A 17,484-nucleotide genomic window follows, 5' to 3' on the forward strand; every position below is an offset into this window, starting at 1 on the left:
CAACCTCATTTGTCAAGGTCGTTCTGCTAATGCAAGTTAATGCAGCGATGCTCAAAGGAATCAAGACTGATTTTGGCCCATTACTTTTGGCAGTAACAGAAAACAAGATGATAATTTAACATATCAACGCTTTTTTACAGGTAGACTCAGATGACACAAAAGACATTTGATTCTGAAAGCAAGGTTTAATAAATTAATATATCCATGCGCAAATCAAGTACAAAAATATTACAACCAAAACGAACTAAACATTAAATGTTGCACACTGAGTGCAACAGATTTCTGAAGGCCAGGTTAATTAAGAATAAACATTAAAGAGTACATTGATTTCTCGGTTTCTGTTAGAAAGAAGCTTTAAAATCAACCTAAAAAGGTACTGCATATAAAAACAAAACAAAAAAAACAGAACCAGGTCAAATATCATCACAAAGGCTTAAAAAAAATATTGTACTCTATGTCACATCCAGGTACATAGTGTTTCACAAAAACAACTGCCCATTTGGCAATAATGAGCTACATCAACAGGACAAGAGCAGTCACAATGCTGTACAACCTTAAACACATGCTGGATTACTGCTAGAAGGCTATCCAAAATAAAGACACTCCGCCATATTTGGCCCTTCTCTGCTTAAACAACCCCCGACAAAAATGGGGAGGCACACATGCAAGACCTAAGTTTAAGGTACATAATCCACACCCATCAAAAGGGGGTTAAATGGGTTTATTCGGTAAAGGTCCACAGGGACAGAAAGAAATGGGACTATGATTAAAAAAATGTTCCTTCATACTGGAGTCTCTGCACCAAAGAAAAAAAAAAAAAAAGAAACAAAAGAAAAAAAAACCTGTATCGAGCTGCATTTTATCAAAATGTGGTTCCTTCATGTGTAATTTTGTATTTTTTTTTTTATTCATCCCTTTTCAGAAGAGAATGTCTTCGTTCTTGATGAGGGACTCCACCACCTGCCTCTGGTAGCGGATGTCGTTGAGCGCAGTCATGGCGTCCAGGTCTGGCGCTCGCATCAGGGTGGGCCCGAACACGATGCCCAGGTTCTCTGCGTTCATGAGGTTGTCCTTTTCGTTCTGCGTAACCCTGCGGAGATTGGGCCACGGGTCATGGACAGATACGTACACGCAGACACGGGGGTGGCAGTGTAGCGTAGTGGTTAAGGAGCAGGTCTCTGTACTGCTGCTGTACCCCTGGGTCAAGGTACCTACCTCAAAACTGCCTCAGGAAATATTCATCTGTATAAATGGATAATATTGTAAATAACTGTAACCGATGTAAGTTGCTCTGGAAAAGAGTGTCTCCTAAACACCAATAACAATACCATAATGGAGACGATGTAAGAACAGGCCATTGCCCAAAGAGCATAGCCCTTTTCAGGAGCCAGTACATCTCGCCTTAAGCATGCATGACCTCTTTTGGCCTTTCAAGAAGCCTCCGAGCTAAACCTCTACCACATTCTCGCCCAGGGGTCCCTCACACACAAGTCTTGGTAAATAAGGACAGGCCGGGCGGAGTCGGGCGCTCACCTCTTCAAGTGGGCCATGAGGTACCGCAGCGTCTCGCAATGCGCGGGCGGCAGGAGCTTCAGCGCCTCGTGGAGGGCCTCCAGCCGCTCGTCAGGATCCGTGAGCTCTGCAACGCAACGCGCAAGAAACATCGTCAGGCGTCTGCTCGCGCTGCGCTCCGACAGATGGCACAGCGCCTCACACCCATCTGTTTCAGACTTTACAAGTGCTCATGGGAAGAAAAAGAAGTGGTTCCGCTTCAATATGGCATGGGCCGAAGCTAAAGTGTTGCTACAGTGTTTCCTTTGCTTTGCCTGCACATTGTAGCCATCTCCTCTGTTTCTGAAACCGTGGGCTTAGTCTGCATTTGGTGGTACGATCTACAGTTTAGAAGACTAAAGCTTTACAAGATATTTTGTGTGCAGAAACACTAAAGAGTTCAGAGGTACACATCTGTCAAGGTACAGCATCTGCCAGAAACAATAGCATCTCTGGGCATGATGACATACAGCCCTCAGTCTCTCCACCATCACAGGCTCTGTTCACCTCACTGTGATGATAATATGTCTTTCCCCAGCAAATTATATCTTGCTGTCAGGTTTTTCTCTTCCCAAAATCAGATTAGAGGCTCGCTTCAACCAGAGAATCTAAGGAAATCGAATTATATGAGCTCTAAAGGAAGTGGCAGTGAATGAACATCTCTGATTTGTTCTACTAGTGTGGACACTGAAGCTACAGCGAATTCATTACTGAATGCATCAGAACGGTAAACATTGCTCAAAAAAATGTGAAAGGCAGCGATGCATCAGGCTGGAAAGAGCAGTCTATAACACTGCATCCTTTGTTCTAGATACTGTGTCCATTCATGTAAGGCTATAAAGGGCTGCGTATATGTTCACTGAATATAAACCACGCCACGATGCATGAAAGTTTTTTTTGAATCCTGCTATATGAGTACTCTTTCGAAATAGACCAATGCACAAGAATGGACGTCTTCTTATATTGTGTTCACATTTCCAAATTGCAAGTATGTCAATGAGTGACTTGTATTTTACTGACACAGACATACATACACACACAGACACACACGCACAGATATGCACACATGCACACACTTATTTGTTTTGCACTCACTGGCAGCCTCGATGAATCGGGGGTAGGCGTCGTACGTGATGACAGGAATGGGCAAATCCCTGAAGTAGAGTTTAAGTGCACCAGTGATGATATTGATATCTTCATAAACATTCACAGAGATGTCTGCCTTTTCGCCATCTGTGAAGAGACATCGCAACGGTTTGCATCTTGATACATGAGAACAGCCAGTCAAAGCAATTTGAAACAGGCCTGCACAACATGTCTGAATGATGCTGAGGACTCTCCTACTCTCCCTAAGCAAGGGTTTTATTTAGCGCACAGAATGGCCTAGATCTGCTGCAGATTCCCACATCACAGTGCAGTGAGGGAGGCTGACACTTTGCCAGGGGCTGTTTCACACAAGCCACTCTAGCGTAAGCAACTCTGGTACAATCCGCCTCTAATTGGTTCTCGCCCCACCTACAAACTTGTCCTGTCCATCCATAAGACATTCTGGTTCCACCCACATATTACTCTGGCCCCACCCACAACTCTTTCTGGTCATAGCTAGTCTTTCCACTCCAGGGCTTCCACTGCTCACACACACAGTGACCTGAGAGGCCCCCAGTAATGAACTCTGAAGCTATTCTCAGTGAACTCTCAGTGAACTGAGTTACAATTTTACTTTAGTTCCTCTTCAGGTGCCTTAAAATGGAAGAGGCATTCACACCTTCCCGATCAGCTGTGTGGTGCCAGTGCTGGATGAACTCAGAGTCACAGCAAATCCTTTGCATGGATCATGTGAGGGCAAGTGATCCTCTTACAGAGGGGGATTAATCCTGTCATGAATGTGCAATTTTCACATTAATATCAAACGAATTAACGTTCCATTATAAATTAAACACTTCAGACCCTCGATCTGAAGCATAAATGTACCTCATGTTCCCGAACACACAGCACAGTCATTTACACGTCAGTGTGAGGAGAACAAGGGGTTTATTAAGCCTGGATACATGAGTGCAGGAGTCAGGCCATCACCTACCTCTGTCAAATGCCAACTTGACATCTTCAATTAAATCACTGAATCCTGATATCCTGTACAGCCCCTCAGACTTAAGACCTTGAGAGAGGGAGAGAAAAAGAGGAGCAGGGAGAGAAAGGGAAAGAGAAAGAGGAACAAGGAGAGAAAGGAAAAGAGGGGTAAAAAGGAAAAAAGAGAACAGTTTTACTGCATGTGACAACTGACAGAACAGCACAGTGGTTTACAAGCCACAACTCTTGATGGCTTGTATGGAACCATTTGCACTGTGTAACAAACAGATTCCATCAAACACAGTTTTTGACAAACAATCCAACCCAATCTAATGGAGATATATATATATGTGCGTAGCCTCCGGTGCCAGTCAACAACGACGACGGCCTGCATTATGATGAGGGCAAAATGACCGAACTGTGAATTCAGCACTGCCGAACGGTCCGTCTGGAATACACAATGCCCCTCTTCCACCTGGGCTGTACACGGCCCTGAGCCGACAGCTCCCTGAAGTACTGCCTCATGCAGGGTGATACGGCCTGAATGATCTGGGCCGCTCTAAAGCACACCCAGCAGACAGACATTTCACAGCTATTCCCGCCAGCATCTGCATGAAATGCGTTATAAATCACGACAACGGAGGGTATAAAATCAGGCTCAGCTGGAAATGAAGGGGGTGTGGGGGAGAATTAGACAAGGGGGAAAAAACAGGCTATGCAAATCGACAGGACACTTAGATGATAATGGCTCCATACAGCTGCTACACAGGGATGAATCCAGCCAATACAGATTTCCACGGTATTGGTGAACACGTCCCCTGGTAGTTCTCTGTTCACATCCTCTCTGACCGCGGGCCAATGGGGTCCGCGTTGCCCGTCTCACCTCTGGACTCGATCTCCCGTATGCACATGTCCACCACCATCGGCCGCTTGGTATTATGAGCCTTCACCAGGGTCGTGAGGTCGCAGCTGTAGACCTTCTTGACGTGCTTCAGGTCCGGCTTGCAGTCGTTGGGCACCATCTTGGAGCACTGTTTGTGGACATTCAGCCCGCAGTCTGGAACAAAATAAAAAGGGAGGGGGGGGGGGGCGGTTATTTGGTTGGGTGTGGCACACAGATCGATACAATCCAATTATGAAGAGGAAATACCTCAAACATATTTCAGCACCTGACAGTTCCATTAATGGGAGTCGGTGCTACAGCAGTCACACTGGCCGACAGCTGTACTCAGATGAATTCTCAAGTTCTCCTCAATAAAGGTAAAGTGCGCTGACATATGAGCATGGAACAACAGTGTATGATGCCAAATGCAGTTGGCGTCTGCGAATGAAATATCATCTCCCACAGGTCCTGTGAGACAGTTAATGGCTGCCATGCTTCTTCATTTCGGTTGCTAAGGTCTGCGTCCCCTCGAACAATGCCTACCCTCTGAGTGGCACTGCATTCACTGCTGGCTGGTGACATCACTTCCTGGTGGGCTGCCAGGGCTGTTTATGTCACCTTGAGCGCTCCATCCAATGCGGTTGGAAAGGAAGGAGCCCATTACCATCCTGTCAATCACCCTCAGATTCTCACCCATTAATTCATTCTTTTAACTGCTGTGCAAACGAGTGTCAACAAAGGGCACTGAGTCACTCGATGTAATCTGCAGTCAGTCTGTGCCGCACACAGAGTGGTTATTCTCCCTGCTGGGCAGCCGGACACTGGCGCAATGCGCTAACATTGCGTTTGTCCACGGCGCGATGGCCCGTTTGTTCGGGGAGGATGTGTGTGTCGCGTTGAGCCAAACGTCAACACGCAGCAGGCAAAGAACTAAGGCTTTACTAAGATGGGGTTAATCACCAAGGATTCTCAGGGCAGTGAAATCCCAACCCCGCTGCACGCAACTGCTTTGTTCACTAGGTTAAGGGGAGCGCTGGCAGATAAGCAGGCCTCATCTTCAGCAAAAGGGACTTTTAACCACTTAGCCTATTTATTAAATCTGTCAACAGTAAACAGTCCAGAACAGAATGTGATGATATTAAAAGAACTGAGGGACTCAGAAACATGCTACGTACTGTACTGTGTTTGTGCCCTTAATTGGGTGCCAAATGTATTATTTATTGCTATCAATTTCTGCTACCTAATTCTCGATTCCGCCTTACAGATCAAATGTGTAGTGAGTGTTTGTGCTGTGTGACCGAGAACAGGCTGTTCCAGTTGATGAGCTTATTAATTGTACAACACCTGGTTTCAGTCTAATTTAACACTAGTATAAAAACAGGTGTGTGAAGGCAGAGAAAGAAGCACTAATTGATTAGCAAAAGCTGCAGGGCAGAGCTATGAGACAGTTCTGGCAAAGTTCCACGACTTAGATTTCATATAAAAAATGCATAGCAGGTTTGTGAAGCCTGCTTTTAATGAATTGCTGATTCCATTTCACACCTTAACCTTTGAAACCTTTTTTTTTTTTAATTTAATGCGACAAGCACTGGCCGGCTTCATCATGCGTATTTGTAAAACAAAATTCTAATCCTCATTTTACTGGAGAGACGGCTTCATCTTTGTAGGGGAAAAAAGAGTAAATAAAATCTACTGTGGGAAACAGGCAGGCATCCCTATTTTGTTAACCAAAGAATTTGAATGAACCAACAAAATGTCAAATTTTCATCCTTCACCAGTGAAGATTAAATGAATTGCTCTGGACTGGAATGCATTTGTTACTGGGAATTTTCCCAGTTCTCACTGTCTAGCAGCCAGTATCAATATGAGAACATGCCAGACTCAGGCTGGTAATATGCATGCAAACTTTCTGGAGTTTACGTCTCAGTTTTTCACTTTGATATTGATATTACGACTGCATATCAAAATCCACATTATCTTCATGATGTGGTGGTCATTAACGTTAAAACTGTTATGAAGTTACAAGATTGTCATATTTAGCTGCAGTTTTTTTTTTTTTTTTTTTTTAAATCAACACTAATCCATAGTACAATTACTTAGACAAGCTTTTGTAAGCTCTAGTGTGAGCACGTCGTTAATAACAGAATAAACGCTGCCACTACAAAAGCTGTTTTTGTTTGAACTGCAGCCCAGCTGTCCGGAGCAGGCTTCACCTTGAGCAGCAGCGGGCGACAGGCGCATTGGAGGGGGGGGGTGTTGGGGGCCGCCTGCACCCCCATTGTTAGAGAGGGGCTCAAAAGCGGCTCCTCAGCGGAACGCTCTCAAAAACAATGTGGCTTGGAGGAGTGAGTGGCGGCCATGCTCGCGCCATTCTCCTCCAAATCTGCACACGCCACACAATCACAGCCGAGGAGAGGCTCCAGCTGCCGCCGGCTACACTAGACCTATTTTTCCCAGCACTGAATGAGCCCCCCCCCACACACACACACACCCCACACCCGCCCCCACCAGCTCCAGTTTTAAGAAGTATACATTCCAAAAGTTTCCAAGGGGGGAATTTACGACTGGAATAACACCTCCCTATTGCATGTTTTGAAATCAGAAAATAATTTATGTTCTTTCTGGACTTATACAAAGTCTGATATATTTCAGACAGCAGCAAAAAAAACAAACAAAAAAAAACTTGTCATGTCTGCATTTCACTCTGTAGTTGACCACACGTTTTAATTTTTTTCCCCCAATTAAAATGTAGATCTCATCAAAGATTCAAATAAAAAGTAAGTGTATTCAACACACAGATGCTGTCACAGGAATATAAAGGGCTTCTGAATAATAGAAGGTCAGTTAAAAAAGTACCTCAGAGGAATTCAGAAAGCCTTTATTTATACTCAATGAAGCATAAATTTAATTACCTTAAGAGATATGAATCTTTCAAGTACTGGAGACAGCTAGGGCAGCCAGAAAGTGCCCTAATAAATACTGGCTTTAAAAAAAGGCTGGTGTATTAGACCTAACCCGAAACCTAACGAGTTTCACCCAAACACAAAGACGACCTTCAGTCCCAGGTGGGGTGAAAAATCGTTCAGAGGCAGGAATGATCTCCAGGCACTGGCTGCTTCTCTGCCGTTCACAGTCTCGGTCCTCAGGGCAAGGACGGCGAGGTGAGGGCGAGCTATGATCCGATTTGTACACTGCGATTGATTAGACAGAGGGAGGTTCCTGTTCGAAATTGCACCGTTTGACCTTCAACAATGCTCCTGTTCAGAACGCACTGTGGTCCCCCCCCCCCACCTCACCCCTGCTATTTACCTCACATAACCTCCATCATTCTCTCACCACTCAATTACCATCGCGCGCGGTCTGCCAAAGGCTTTTTCGAAACACTCTCATATTTTCTATGACAGAAACCGAGAGGAGGCATTAGCGCTTAACTAAAACGACCGGTGAGCTGTGGGAGCCAGCGCTGGGTTTTCTTTTTTTTTTTTTTTGGGCTGCTGAATTTTAATGCTGCGAGAAATGGAGCCTCAGAGTCGTCCCCCCCCCCTCCTCATTAGAGAGACATGCCAGCTTTGTTTTTCCTTCACAGGCATGATGGCATGACGCTGGGGGCACTCTCGCATGAGGAAAAGTGGTACAACGGGCACTAGCATGGGGCTCGCCGTCCTGGCACCAGCCCAAAAAAACATCTCGCTGACACAAAAACAGAAGAGGAGGGGCAAATTTAGGAATGCAAATTCACACTTCAAATAAGACTCCACTGCCCTAGTTTCTAGTACCTTGGCACAGTTTAAGGTACGGAGGAAAGCAGACAAAACGCCCCCCATGAACACAGCACTCCTCCTTTAAAAGGGTGGTTCTGACTGCAGTGTCAGTCACTTTCAAACCAGAGGATAAATAATTCATCAGCCGGCGTCCACAAACATACGTGTGGTACACTTTGTCCCATAAATAATGCATGAAATACATACATCCGTCTGAATTAGAGCAGTAATCTATACTGCACATCTGAAAGGCTTTATTGTATAGAAAATGGTTCCAATTAATATTGCACATGCTTCAATTATTTATTTATGTATTCATTAGCTTCTGAGGACTCAATACACCTATATTTCTAAGCTAAAGCTGTAATCCATGCTTAAGGAACCTCTCAGACACAATGCTTTTTCACATTTCATTTACATTTAAAAATACAGAATATTCTAACAAATGTTGTAAGGAGAAAATGAGTATGGTGTATCACAAACAGTATTATTCTATTATGTTTCCCCCAGAGACACAAAAACATTTCCATGTCCATGACTTTTTCCATCATGACTCCTGCACAGTTTTATTGAATTTAAGATACTGTGCAATGGGCTGCAAAATGCACTGAATTAGTCCAATCAGCCCTGGTTGGCTATCCAAACAAGTTTTTTTGACTTGATGTTCCGCCCAGGGACACGGCGATCTGAGAAACCCAACAGCTAATGCGATTCTACAGAGGCGCTGCAATAAGACTCCTCCTGCTACACGTACAAATAGGAGACACTCTGAAACTCAGCGCCTCTCACCCCCTAATTACAGAGGCTCTCGGACCTTGTACAATATTCAATATGAAGGACTGTAAGCCTGCTGTGAGCCAAGCACTCATGTAAATACGCCCTCGTTGCGCACATAACATTTAGGCTTCATACTTTCTGCGGACGCAGAACTACACCAATCCAAAAACCACGTTTGTACATTCCGGAACTCCTGTTACTGGAAGCACCAGTGTCACACTCCTGTTGGCTCCTGATGAGAACATTGCCACTCATCAAGCAGGCCCATTAACCGCCACTTACTACATCACAGAGCGAGCACGCAGAGCCCCAACTCTGCACTCGTTATATAATTTCTCTTACTCGCTCTCATTTCTGGTGCAGTGCTGGCTTATGGGATTTCCTACATATATGATTATATTTGCTGCCTTTCAAAAGGCAGGGCAGCCACATACACTTTATACACTATAAAAAGACAATTTAGGCCCATCGTTACATCAGGTCCTTCATTACAGTAGCAAAGCACAGCATGTTCCGTAATAGCTCTATGGCAGCGGCTTGCCACAGTAAATGTCTGCACAGATGTCGCATGTCACAATAAATGTGTGTACCTGCACATACGTCACAGGGAAAGTGTGTACCTGTGCATTTCATCACACCGAAAGCATGTACCTGAGGCGTTGTGTCACAGTTAAAAAAGCGTGTACCTGCACATTTGACTCCCTGAGCGATCAGCCCCCACATGAAGTTGGCGCAGTATTCACACCAGTGAGGTCCTCGGAACGTGTGCACCTGCAAGGAGACACAAGGGAGAGAACAGTCAGCGGGGTCGTTTAGCGAGGGTGCAGGCGCAACCGTGTCCCATGATCCTCCCCTCCCGTCCCGGCTCCACACAAAACTTGGTGTGGCTTAAATGAGCCAGATTGCAGGGATTATCCCTGTGTTGAAGATAAGGGGAGCTACAGCAGTGTCAAATCTGACTGGATGCCTAATCCACTCAAACAATTAACGAGTGGGGTGAAAAGTGGCGTTAGCAGAGGGGGGGGTGGGGGTAGTGTGTGTGTGTGTGTGTGTGTGGGGGGGGGGGGGGGGGGGGGGGCAGCTGGCTGAGAGGGCAGGTTGTCATGGAAATCAGCTAAAGGCAACATGAAAAGCCGCTTGCTGTAAAAAAAAAAAGAAAAAATAGGAGGAGGCTCACTCCGCCAGGTAACAGCCTAGCCAATCAGGAGTATTTGCACTGCCCATGTAAGGGACAGGCAAATCCAGAATCCACAACAGCCTCAGCCAAAACATTTATCTTCCTCGGGGAAACAGCAGAGGCGTCTAAACCCTTTTGTGCGAAGGAGAGAGGCTTTGCGCTCATCGGCGTTCCGTTCAAATGTACCACGCGCTCACAATAAGGCGATTAGGCACAGTATACGTCTTTAAGACACAGCAAAGGTGACATTAAAATCTGAAAAGCGTCAAACACAAAACGTCACCACTAACACCCAGAGGTCCCAAAAAAAAGCAGATTTTCAGCTGTACAAGCATGACTGCTGGCACCAGCTAGTCCTATAGGCCCCGCAAGGGCAAATTTATTGAGAACTGACCAGAGGGTGGCTTCAAAGTACAAGCAAACAATTATCCTGCTGTTTGTCTTACAGACATCATATTTTTCCCTGGAAACAAAGCACCAGTCAGTGAGGCTGGCAGTGGAGCTCAGTTCATTGTTGTGTATTTTTGCATTCAGTTTTTTTTTTCTTATTCATAACTGCGTTATGAGGAAATGGACCCACGCAGCAACCTCAGTGGTATTCAGAGGAATAATTTCCACAGTAAATATCAGGCACAATGCGGCCGTTATCCCTCAGCTCTTTGATTGTGGCTCTCTGCCTTCTGACGAAAAAGGCATCCTCAAAAGAGTTTAAATCTGAGACACCCCCGAAGGACAAACATGGCAGGGATATGAAAGCGTGGAGGAGGAAGAGGAGGAGGAGGGGGAGGTTAGGCGATTCTGTGAAGGTCAGCACTATGGGAGCCTCAGAGTCGGACCCTGCACTCCCCTCTCCGCTAGCTTCCACAGACAGGCCGGCGAGATGCTCCTCCACCGGCCCCCGCTTCTATCACTTAATCTCTCCCCCCCATCTGCTGCCCAAATGAACAGCAGCAGCCCCCCCACAGTACCCTGGCAGATCTGCCTTTTGAGAGATGCTCACCGAACTGACCCCAAAACAGTCCCCTCTTTCCCTCCCTCACAATGTGCCCGCTCTGCAAACAAGCACCCCAAACTTCCCCCAATAACAGCACAGCACCCCCACTGCACACAGTAACTTTCAGCACATTGTCCTCCCCGTCTCTACAGAGACGAGACCGCACAGGCATTCACACAGCAGCGGCACAGGCTGAAAAGCAGAGCGGCGCGGCGGACCTCACCTTGAAGTTGTGGACTTTCTCATACTTGGGCGTGCGGTCGTTCTCCTTCAGCGTGGCTCTGCGGACCAGCGAGGTGAGCTGCGAATAAGCGAAGAGTTTCAGAGGTTGCCAGAGCGTGGAGGGGGGCTTCTGCGGCCCCATCCTCATTCCCAGGGCGGCAGCTAGGATGTCCTGCTGGTTGCCCTCCTGCTTGGGCTTGTGGACGAGGGACTTGTTTCCCTTTCTTCCAGTGCAGGACTCCCTGGACGGCATTGTGACAATCGAACCCCCCCGAAAACTTAAGTGAATCTGAGACGCGAAGAGCTGTGGCAAGCGGTCAAGGTGCTCTCTCAGAGGTTGGCTGGGAAGCCCCCCGTTGGCGCACAGACCTAGCCTAAACTCTGCACTGCTTCTTGCATGGTTTCACAAAGAGAGGACCGGCGTCGCGAAGCAAATGAACCAACAAAACGCACCAAAAAAGGCAAAAAAAAAAACAACAACAAACAAACAAACAAACAAAAAACTGATAAGCTGCTTGCTTGAAATGAAAACAGCAGTCTACAAACTCTCCTTTAAAACAGCGAGGGCTGGAAAACCTGGGTGACAGACAGAGAGTCCCGAGTCCTGAGCTGGGAACGGAGGAAAAAGGCCCCCAGTGTCATGTGTGGGTCCGTTCCCTCCTGTGTGCATCTATATGCAGATGAGTGGAGCTGTGTTAATCCTCTCCTCGCTGCGCGGGGCTGATATTCTGTCTGGAACACAGACAGCACTGTGTGTGGACACTGCCAGAGCCGAGGGGAGGCAGGGAGGAGGGGGAGGGAGGGGGGCGGGGCTTGAGGAGTCACGCTGGATTAGACAGGTCACATTATAGAAGCAGCCAGCCAATCAGAGCAGGGCTGGCCCTGGCTTTGTCACTGTTACCCCCCCCCCCCCCTTTCAGAGGCAGAGGCAGAGGAAGGCAGGAGAGTGGGAGTGGGGGGGCCGGGGGGGGAGTAGTGAGGATGATAATGAGTGCTGAATGAGTCATGCATCATCACGGAGTTCAGCGTTGCTCTGAGCTAATGAAAACACTGGGCCATCACAACAGGGCTGGTTTCTCTGCTGCACTACGGCTTGTGAGAACATTTGTTGTGACAAGGGACACACAGAAACCTGTCTGTCACCGAAGTGGACTGAACACACACCACAACTCAGCGTTCTGACTTCTCCATAATGTTTCTTAAAGATAAAAAAAGACAAAAAATACCCCGCCTCACACAAAATGGTTATGATTTTGAAAATAATAACATTTAAATATTTTTTTGCTTTAAATTTAAATGACTTTTTCTTTGAAATTCTATGAAAACATATTTTTCAAGGAATGCAAATAAACAGACAGGAACATTGATCACTGCAGACTAGAGTAAAACAAAGGCTGAGGGATTATGCAAAAGAGCCCTATTTTCATAAAAAGGCGAGCAGATTTCACTCATTAGAAAGCCCGCAGAGAGAAAGCCCATATGTTTGCACTGAATGTAATTAAATCCTTTTTAAGACAGTCCGTTTTCAGCTCAAATTTCTTCTTCTGGCACAAACGTGAAAAATAGATAAAAGCAATATGCAAATAAATGCTAATTTAAGTAAATACTGTATACATCAACACAGTTAATTCATTAAGTAACTCCCTATCTCCGAAACAATTTTTAAAAAACAACCACTGAGCCAGTTTCAGCTGATGTTCAAATGCTCATCAAACACAAAATTCAATCAATAAAGAAAAAAACAAACAACAAACTTCAAAATTTCACTACTGGACCACACTTCAAAAGTCAAGATTGTGATTTTGGGACAGACTACGACATTATCAGTAACAGTTATGAGAACAGAAGATCTTAATTCAAATGCGTTCTGCTGCCTATGATCTCTCCGCAGGATTCAGGCTCAGATAATTCACTCTTCCTGCTGCTGACGCAAAAAGAAAAAGAGAGAAAATACAGAACGAAGGCATATTAAACAGCATGCGCCCCACAATGCTACAGTCACCCTGCCGTGGAAATGAGCTGGAAACCACCCACACTCAGAACCTAATGCGATTTCCCTCCCACACCTTGGAGGGTGATTATGGCTCAGCCCAGTGGAGCCTTCCCTTGGCTCCTGTGATAAGGCAGAAAGCAAAGCACAACCTGGGTGCCTGTCTGTCCCCCCACCCCCCACCCCACCCCTCCCGAAACTGGAAAGAACAGGGCCAGAGCAGGAGAGCGCTGCCCTCCTGTTTAAAGATCGCTATGGATTATGGGAGCTCGAGCTGACATCTGTGTCAGATAAAAGCGTCGGAGCGCTGCTCTCAAACTCCTGGGGACACCTCCTCGCGTACTGGGACGGGCACCTGAAACGGGTGCATTCCCAAAGCCGAGGAGCCCCTTTTCAGACGTAGCACCACCCCCTCGAAACTCGCCTGCCTGCCGCTGAGTGCGGGGCTGCAGTCTGACTTACTTTGAACACTCCTCTAATTAACACTGATGGATCTGCTCGTTTTTCAAACGCTTTCTCGAGCTGGCCTTTAAAATGAAGAAAGAAAGGAAAAAAAAAAACAGAAAAAGACACTGCAGTTAATTCGATTCATTTCCTATTCATAACAGACTTGTCCGTCTGAGAATACTAATTACTCTTCATACGTCTGATGTTCCTTTCTGGGAAAGTTCTCTCCCCCACCAGCAGTTTCTGAACAATGGCAAAATTCTCCCGCAGTTTGACCAGGCCAACAACACACCTTTCCAGTTACCTCAGAAAATCTCATAGCACCTTGCAACATTCCTCACATTCAGTCCACTTCCTCCTTCTGTTTTTCAGCTGAGGTTTCATTAGCATTACAAGCGGTCACTTTAATACAGATCTACAATAAAGTGACTGCCCACCAAAACCCGCTTTACTCAATGCCTTGGAGCATCCAGTAATTCCACTACATGCAAAGGGGCATTTGATTTGTAAATATGACACCCTACACATACGAATGCTTTGTTCAACAATATGCCATTAGTTTTCCCTGACAGCAAGCCACGCACTGAATAACAAATAAGGAACAGAAAGGAATATTCCAACATCAAGGTACCAATGCAACAAAACATAGATCTAATACATGCCTTATTGGTGCCCCGGCTTGTTTGAAATGGTACATTCATTTTTTTTTCATTTCACCTAAAAAAAACTCATGTCTCATTTGTTCATATCACAGAGGACGTTTTCCAAGGGATGCAACAGACAACAGCCTTAGTCTAGGTTAATCCAGTGTGGACAGCCACCTCCCTGAAATCGGCACCAAGCACTTGGCACACTTGTCCACATAAGGTAAGAAAGTTCTGCCCCTAAATTTTTAAGCTGATTATGAATGCTCTCCATTCCATCCACTCTGCACAGTGAGGTGGCTGCATCCGTAAGCAAGCAGGCCTGCACCCTGAAAACATCCGACTGGGTCCTGTCCACTGTGAGCAAGCAGGAGCACCTAAACTGCTTTATGAATAAACTGTAGTTCTGCTAAATCAATGCTAAATCAGTGAATCTGCATGGTGTTATTGCTGAGGAGCAAACTGGAGCTGACCTTCTAAAGTCAGCTAGCACATCGGTGTGTTTGCTAAGTACCCATCATCCACACCTTCATTTCCAGACAGCACATTTCGGCATGGAGATGGAGATGGGAGGATTTACTCAGTCAATCTGGTCCCCTAATCACCCCCCCCCCCACTACCACCACTTTAACTACCCAAGGCAGATTTTTGGGAATTTGGCTGTGGAATTGAATTGGTAACCTCCGACACCCCCACCCTCGACAACATGTGTGATAAGTGTGTGTGTGTGTGTGTGTGTGTGTGTGTGTGTGTGTGTGTGTGTGGGGGGGGGGGGGGGGGGGGCTTCAACGACCACAATAAATCAGCATGTTGGTGAGGGTGATCACGAGGATTTCAGGTATTATTTCTTAATTGTCAAAGCTTTCCATAACCGCATGTGTTCCATAACACATTTAACCTTCAGTACTTTACTCTTTAGTTATAATCAGAGCAAGAACAAAAAAGTTGCCTGCAGATGGTTATCAAGCTTATCAAGAATCCACCAGTACATATTTTTATTGATCGTATGGGTCAACTCTTTGATCACTGCACCAGAGCCTGGTCCTCATTCATGCTGGTCTCTCCATTGTTTAGTTAATGGCTGCTAACAGGACTGGAAAACAACAGGAGGAATTCATCAGTGAAACTCATCACCTTGTTGCAGTTCCCTTTGTACAGTGTGCACTAATCCCTGATTTACCAAAATGTGTTAATCTAGACCATTCAATGCGAAGAGTAATATGTCCTTGCTATTGTTATTTGTTATCTGCCAACAATTGTTATTTAAATTTTTTTTGATCGTCCCTGTTGGGTGTGATGGGCCAGTAGATGGTCATATCCTTGTCAGACCAGCTCGTTGGGTTTAAAGTGATTTATAACCCATTTGCTGTGTGCTTGGTCTTCCGCTTGGACTTGGCACGTTAAAAACTTCATTTTTGCAAGGTTTCCTCCCACATGCTTCAGTGTTATGCAACAGTTTTTGCCATTTGCCTTAAAACCACAGAAATCAGACCTGCTGCTTTTCAATCTAAGCGGCAGAGCAACAGGGTGAAGACATCCGCTTGAAGTAAAACATACAGACACGGGTTTCACATATCCTGGGGAGGTTAGGTTCGGCTGAGGATGTGCCCGTTACCAGAACGCTAAACACAATTTGTCGTTAATCAAACCGGCTCTTCCAGAATGACCAAACGGGAGCTGAAGCTGGCTAATGCTCACAGTGACCTTCCATCTGCCTACACAGAAACACGGTTTAACCATTTCTGAGCTGAGAGGAAGGGAACGGCATCCCACCCTCCGCAGTAGAAGGCAAGGACATTATATAAGCTAACGGGCTTTTAAAGGTAACGCTGATCTGGGCTTATTTCTCTGGTAGAGATGGCCAAATCTAATCAGGCAGAGCAGCACTGACTGTGAATGTGAATAAACGTCATGCTTGGGTAAAACATAGCAGATCATTTTCACCTCATTCGAGCGCGGCGGGGGTAAAGCTTCCATAATTAAATAGCCCATTCGCAGAACGAACCAGTTTTTCAATCATGCGGCAACCTGCCAAAGGCATGAAGGTCAACGGGAAAGTTAAATTAGCCACGGTGACACTCAGAAACAGACCGTCACCAATAACAACAACAAGAAATAATAATAAAAAAAGATTTAAGTGTTTTGAGCTAAAAGACGACATTTGTCTCTTCCATCTCAAAAGGAATGTAGGAGGCAGGGATTACATAATGTTACATAACCTGAAAAGGGGGGTTTAATTATGGGCAGATCTGAAGTGCAGGAACTGGGTCGCGTTATCAATCCTTAGAGGCTGTCTTGACGTTAGCGGTTTGATCCGTCGGTAGCATTACTGATCTCGGCTCATGGTGTTATCGCCTCTGCCATCTGAGATCACCGCTGAGTTACAAAGCAGCAGCCTCACCCAGTCGGCTTCAGCCCAGACACCCCTAAGGGGTGAGAGGGCTTCAGAGAGGGTGCGTGTGACAGAGAAGGCTCTCTGTGTACAGGGATGCCGTAACTCTCCAGGTTGGCGATTATATAAGCCAATCACAAGATGCCCTGAGAGGGAAGAAACACAACAAGGAGAGAGGGAGAGTGACCCTAATGAATATCACGCCGTCTCACACAGAGACCTTCGTTACAGCATCGGAGGCGAAGGGGAGGCCGTACGTCACAGCGCAGACAGTCGCAAGCTCACAGCTGCCCAAAAAGGTTACGGCAAAGTTGCGATGACAATCACGCGGCCAACTGGAGCTGTGAAAATTGGATATGCACAACGAGCTGCAGGTTGGCTTTGAGGGAGACAACGAGGTGCGCTTTCACCTTCATTTTAACAGCTGCCATCACTCACTCCCACAGCCCCGGACTAAACAGGCATGACTTTGCGCAGGGGCACTGAAATAATAAAACTGTCCGACTCCACAGAGGAGGAGGCGTCGGCATTTCTACTTGATCACTAAATAACCTGCGTCACCACCGCTGTAACCTGAAG

General features: G+C 46.0%; 1 protein-coding gene across 1 annotated transcript in view; it reads right to left on the reverse strand.

Moving 5' to 3' along the window:
* Positions 1-907: 907 nt before the first annotated feature.
* The window catches only part of chn1 (chimerin 1), a 42,327-nt gene continuing 25,750 nt past the window's right edge, over positions 908-17,484 (reverse strand). The window contains exons 8-14 of the mRNA XM_036545327.1: positions 11,434-11,511; positions 9,726-9,810; positions 4,502-4,675; positions 3,629-3,706; positions 2,647-2,784; positions 1,534-1,639; positions 908-1,090 (exon numbers count right to left, since the gene is read on the reverse strand). Of these exons, the coding sequence (XP_036401220.1) occupies positions 919-1,090; positions 1,534-1,639; positions 2,647-2,784; positions 3,629-3,706; positions 4,502-4,675; positions 9,726-9,810; positions 11,434-11,511 (831 nt within the window). The 3' untranslated portion in view covers positions 908-918. The remainder of the gene's footprint in view (positions 1,091-1,533; positions 1,640-2,646; positions 2,785-3,628; positions 3,707-4,501; positions 4,676-9,725; positions 9,811-11,433; positions 11,512-17,484) is intronic.

Source organism: Megalops cyprinoides, chromosome 14 (genome assembly GCF_013368585.1).
Source record: "Megalops cyprinoides isolate fMegCyp1 chromosome 14, fMegCyp1.pri, whole genome shotgun sequence".
In the NCBI taxonomy this organism is placed as follows: domain Eukaryota; kingdom Metazoa; phylum Chordata; class Actinopteri; order Elopiformes; family Megalopidae; genus Megalops; species Megalops cyprinoides.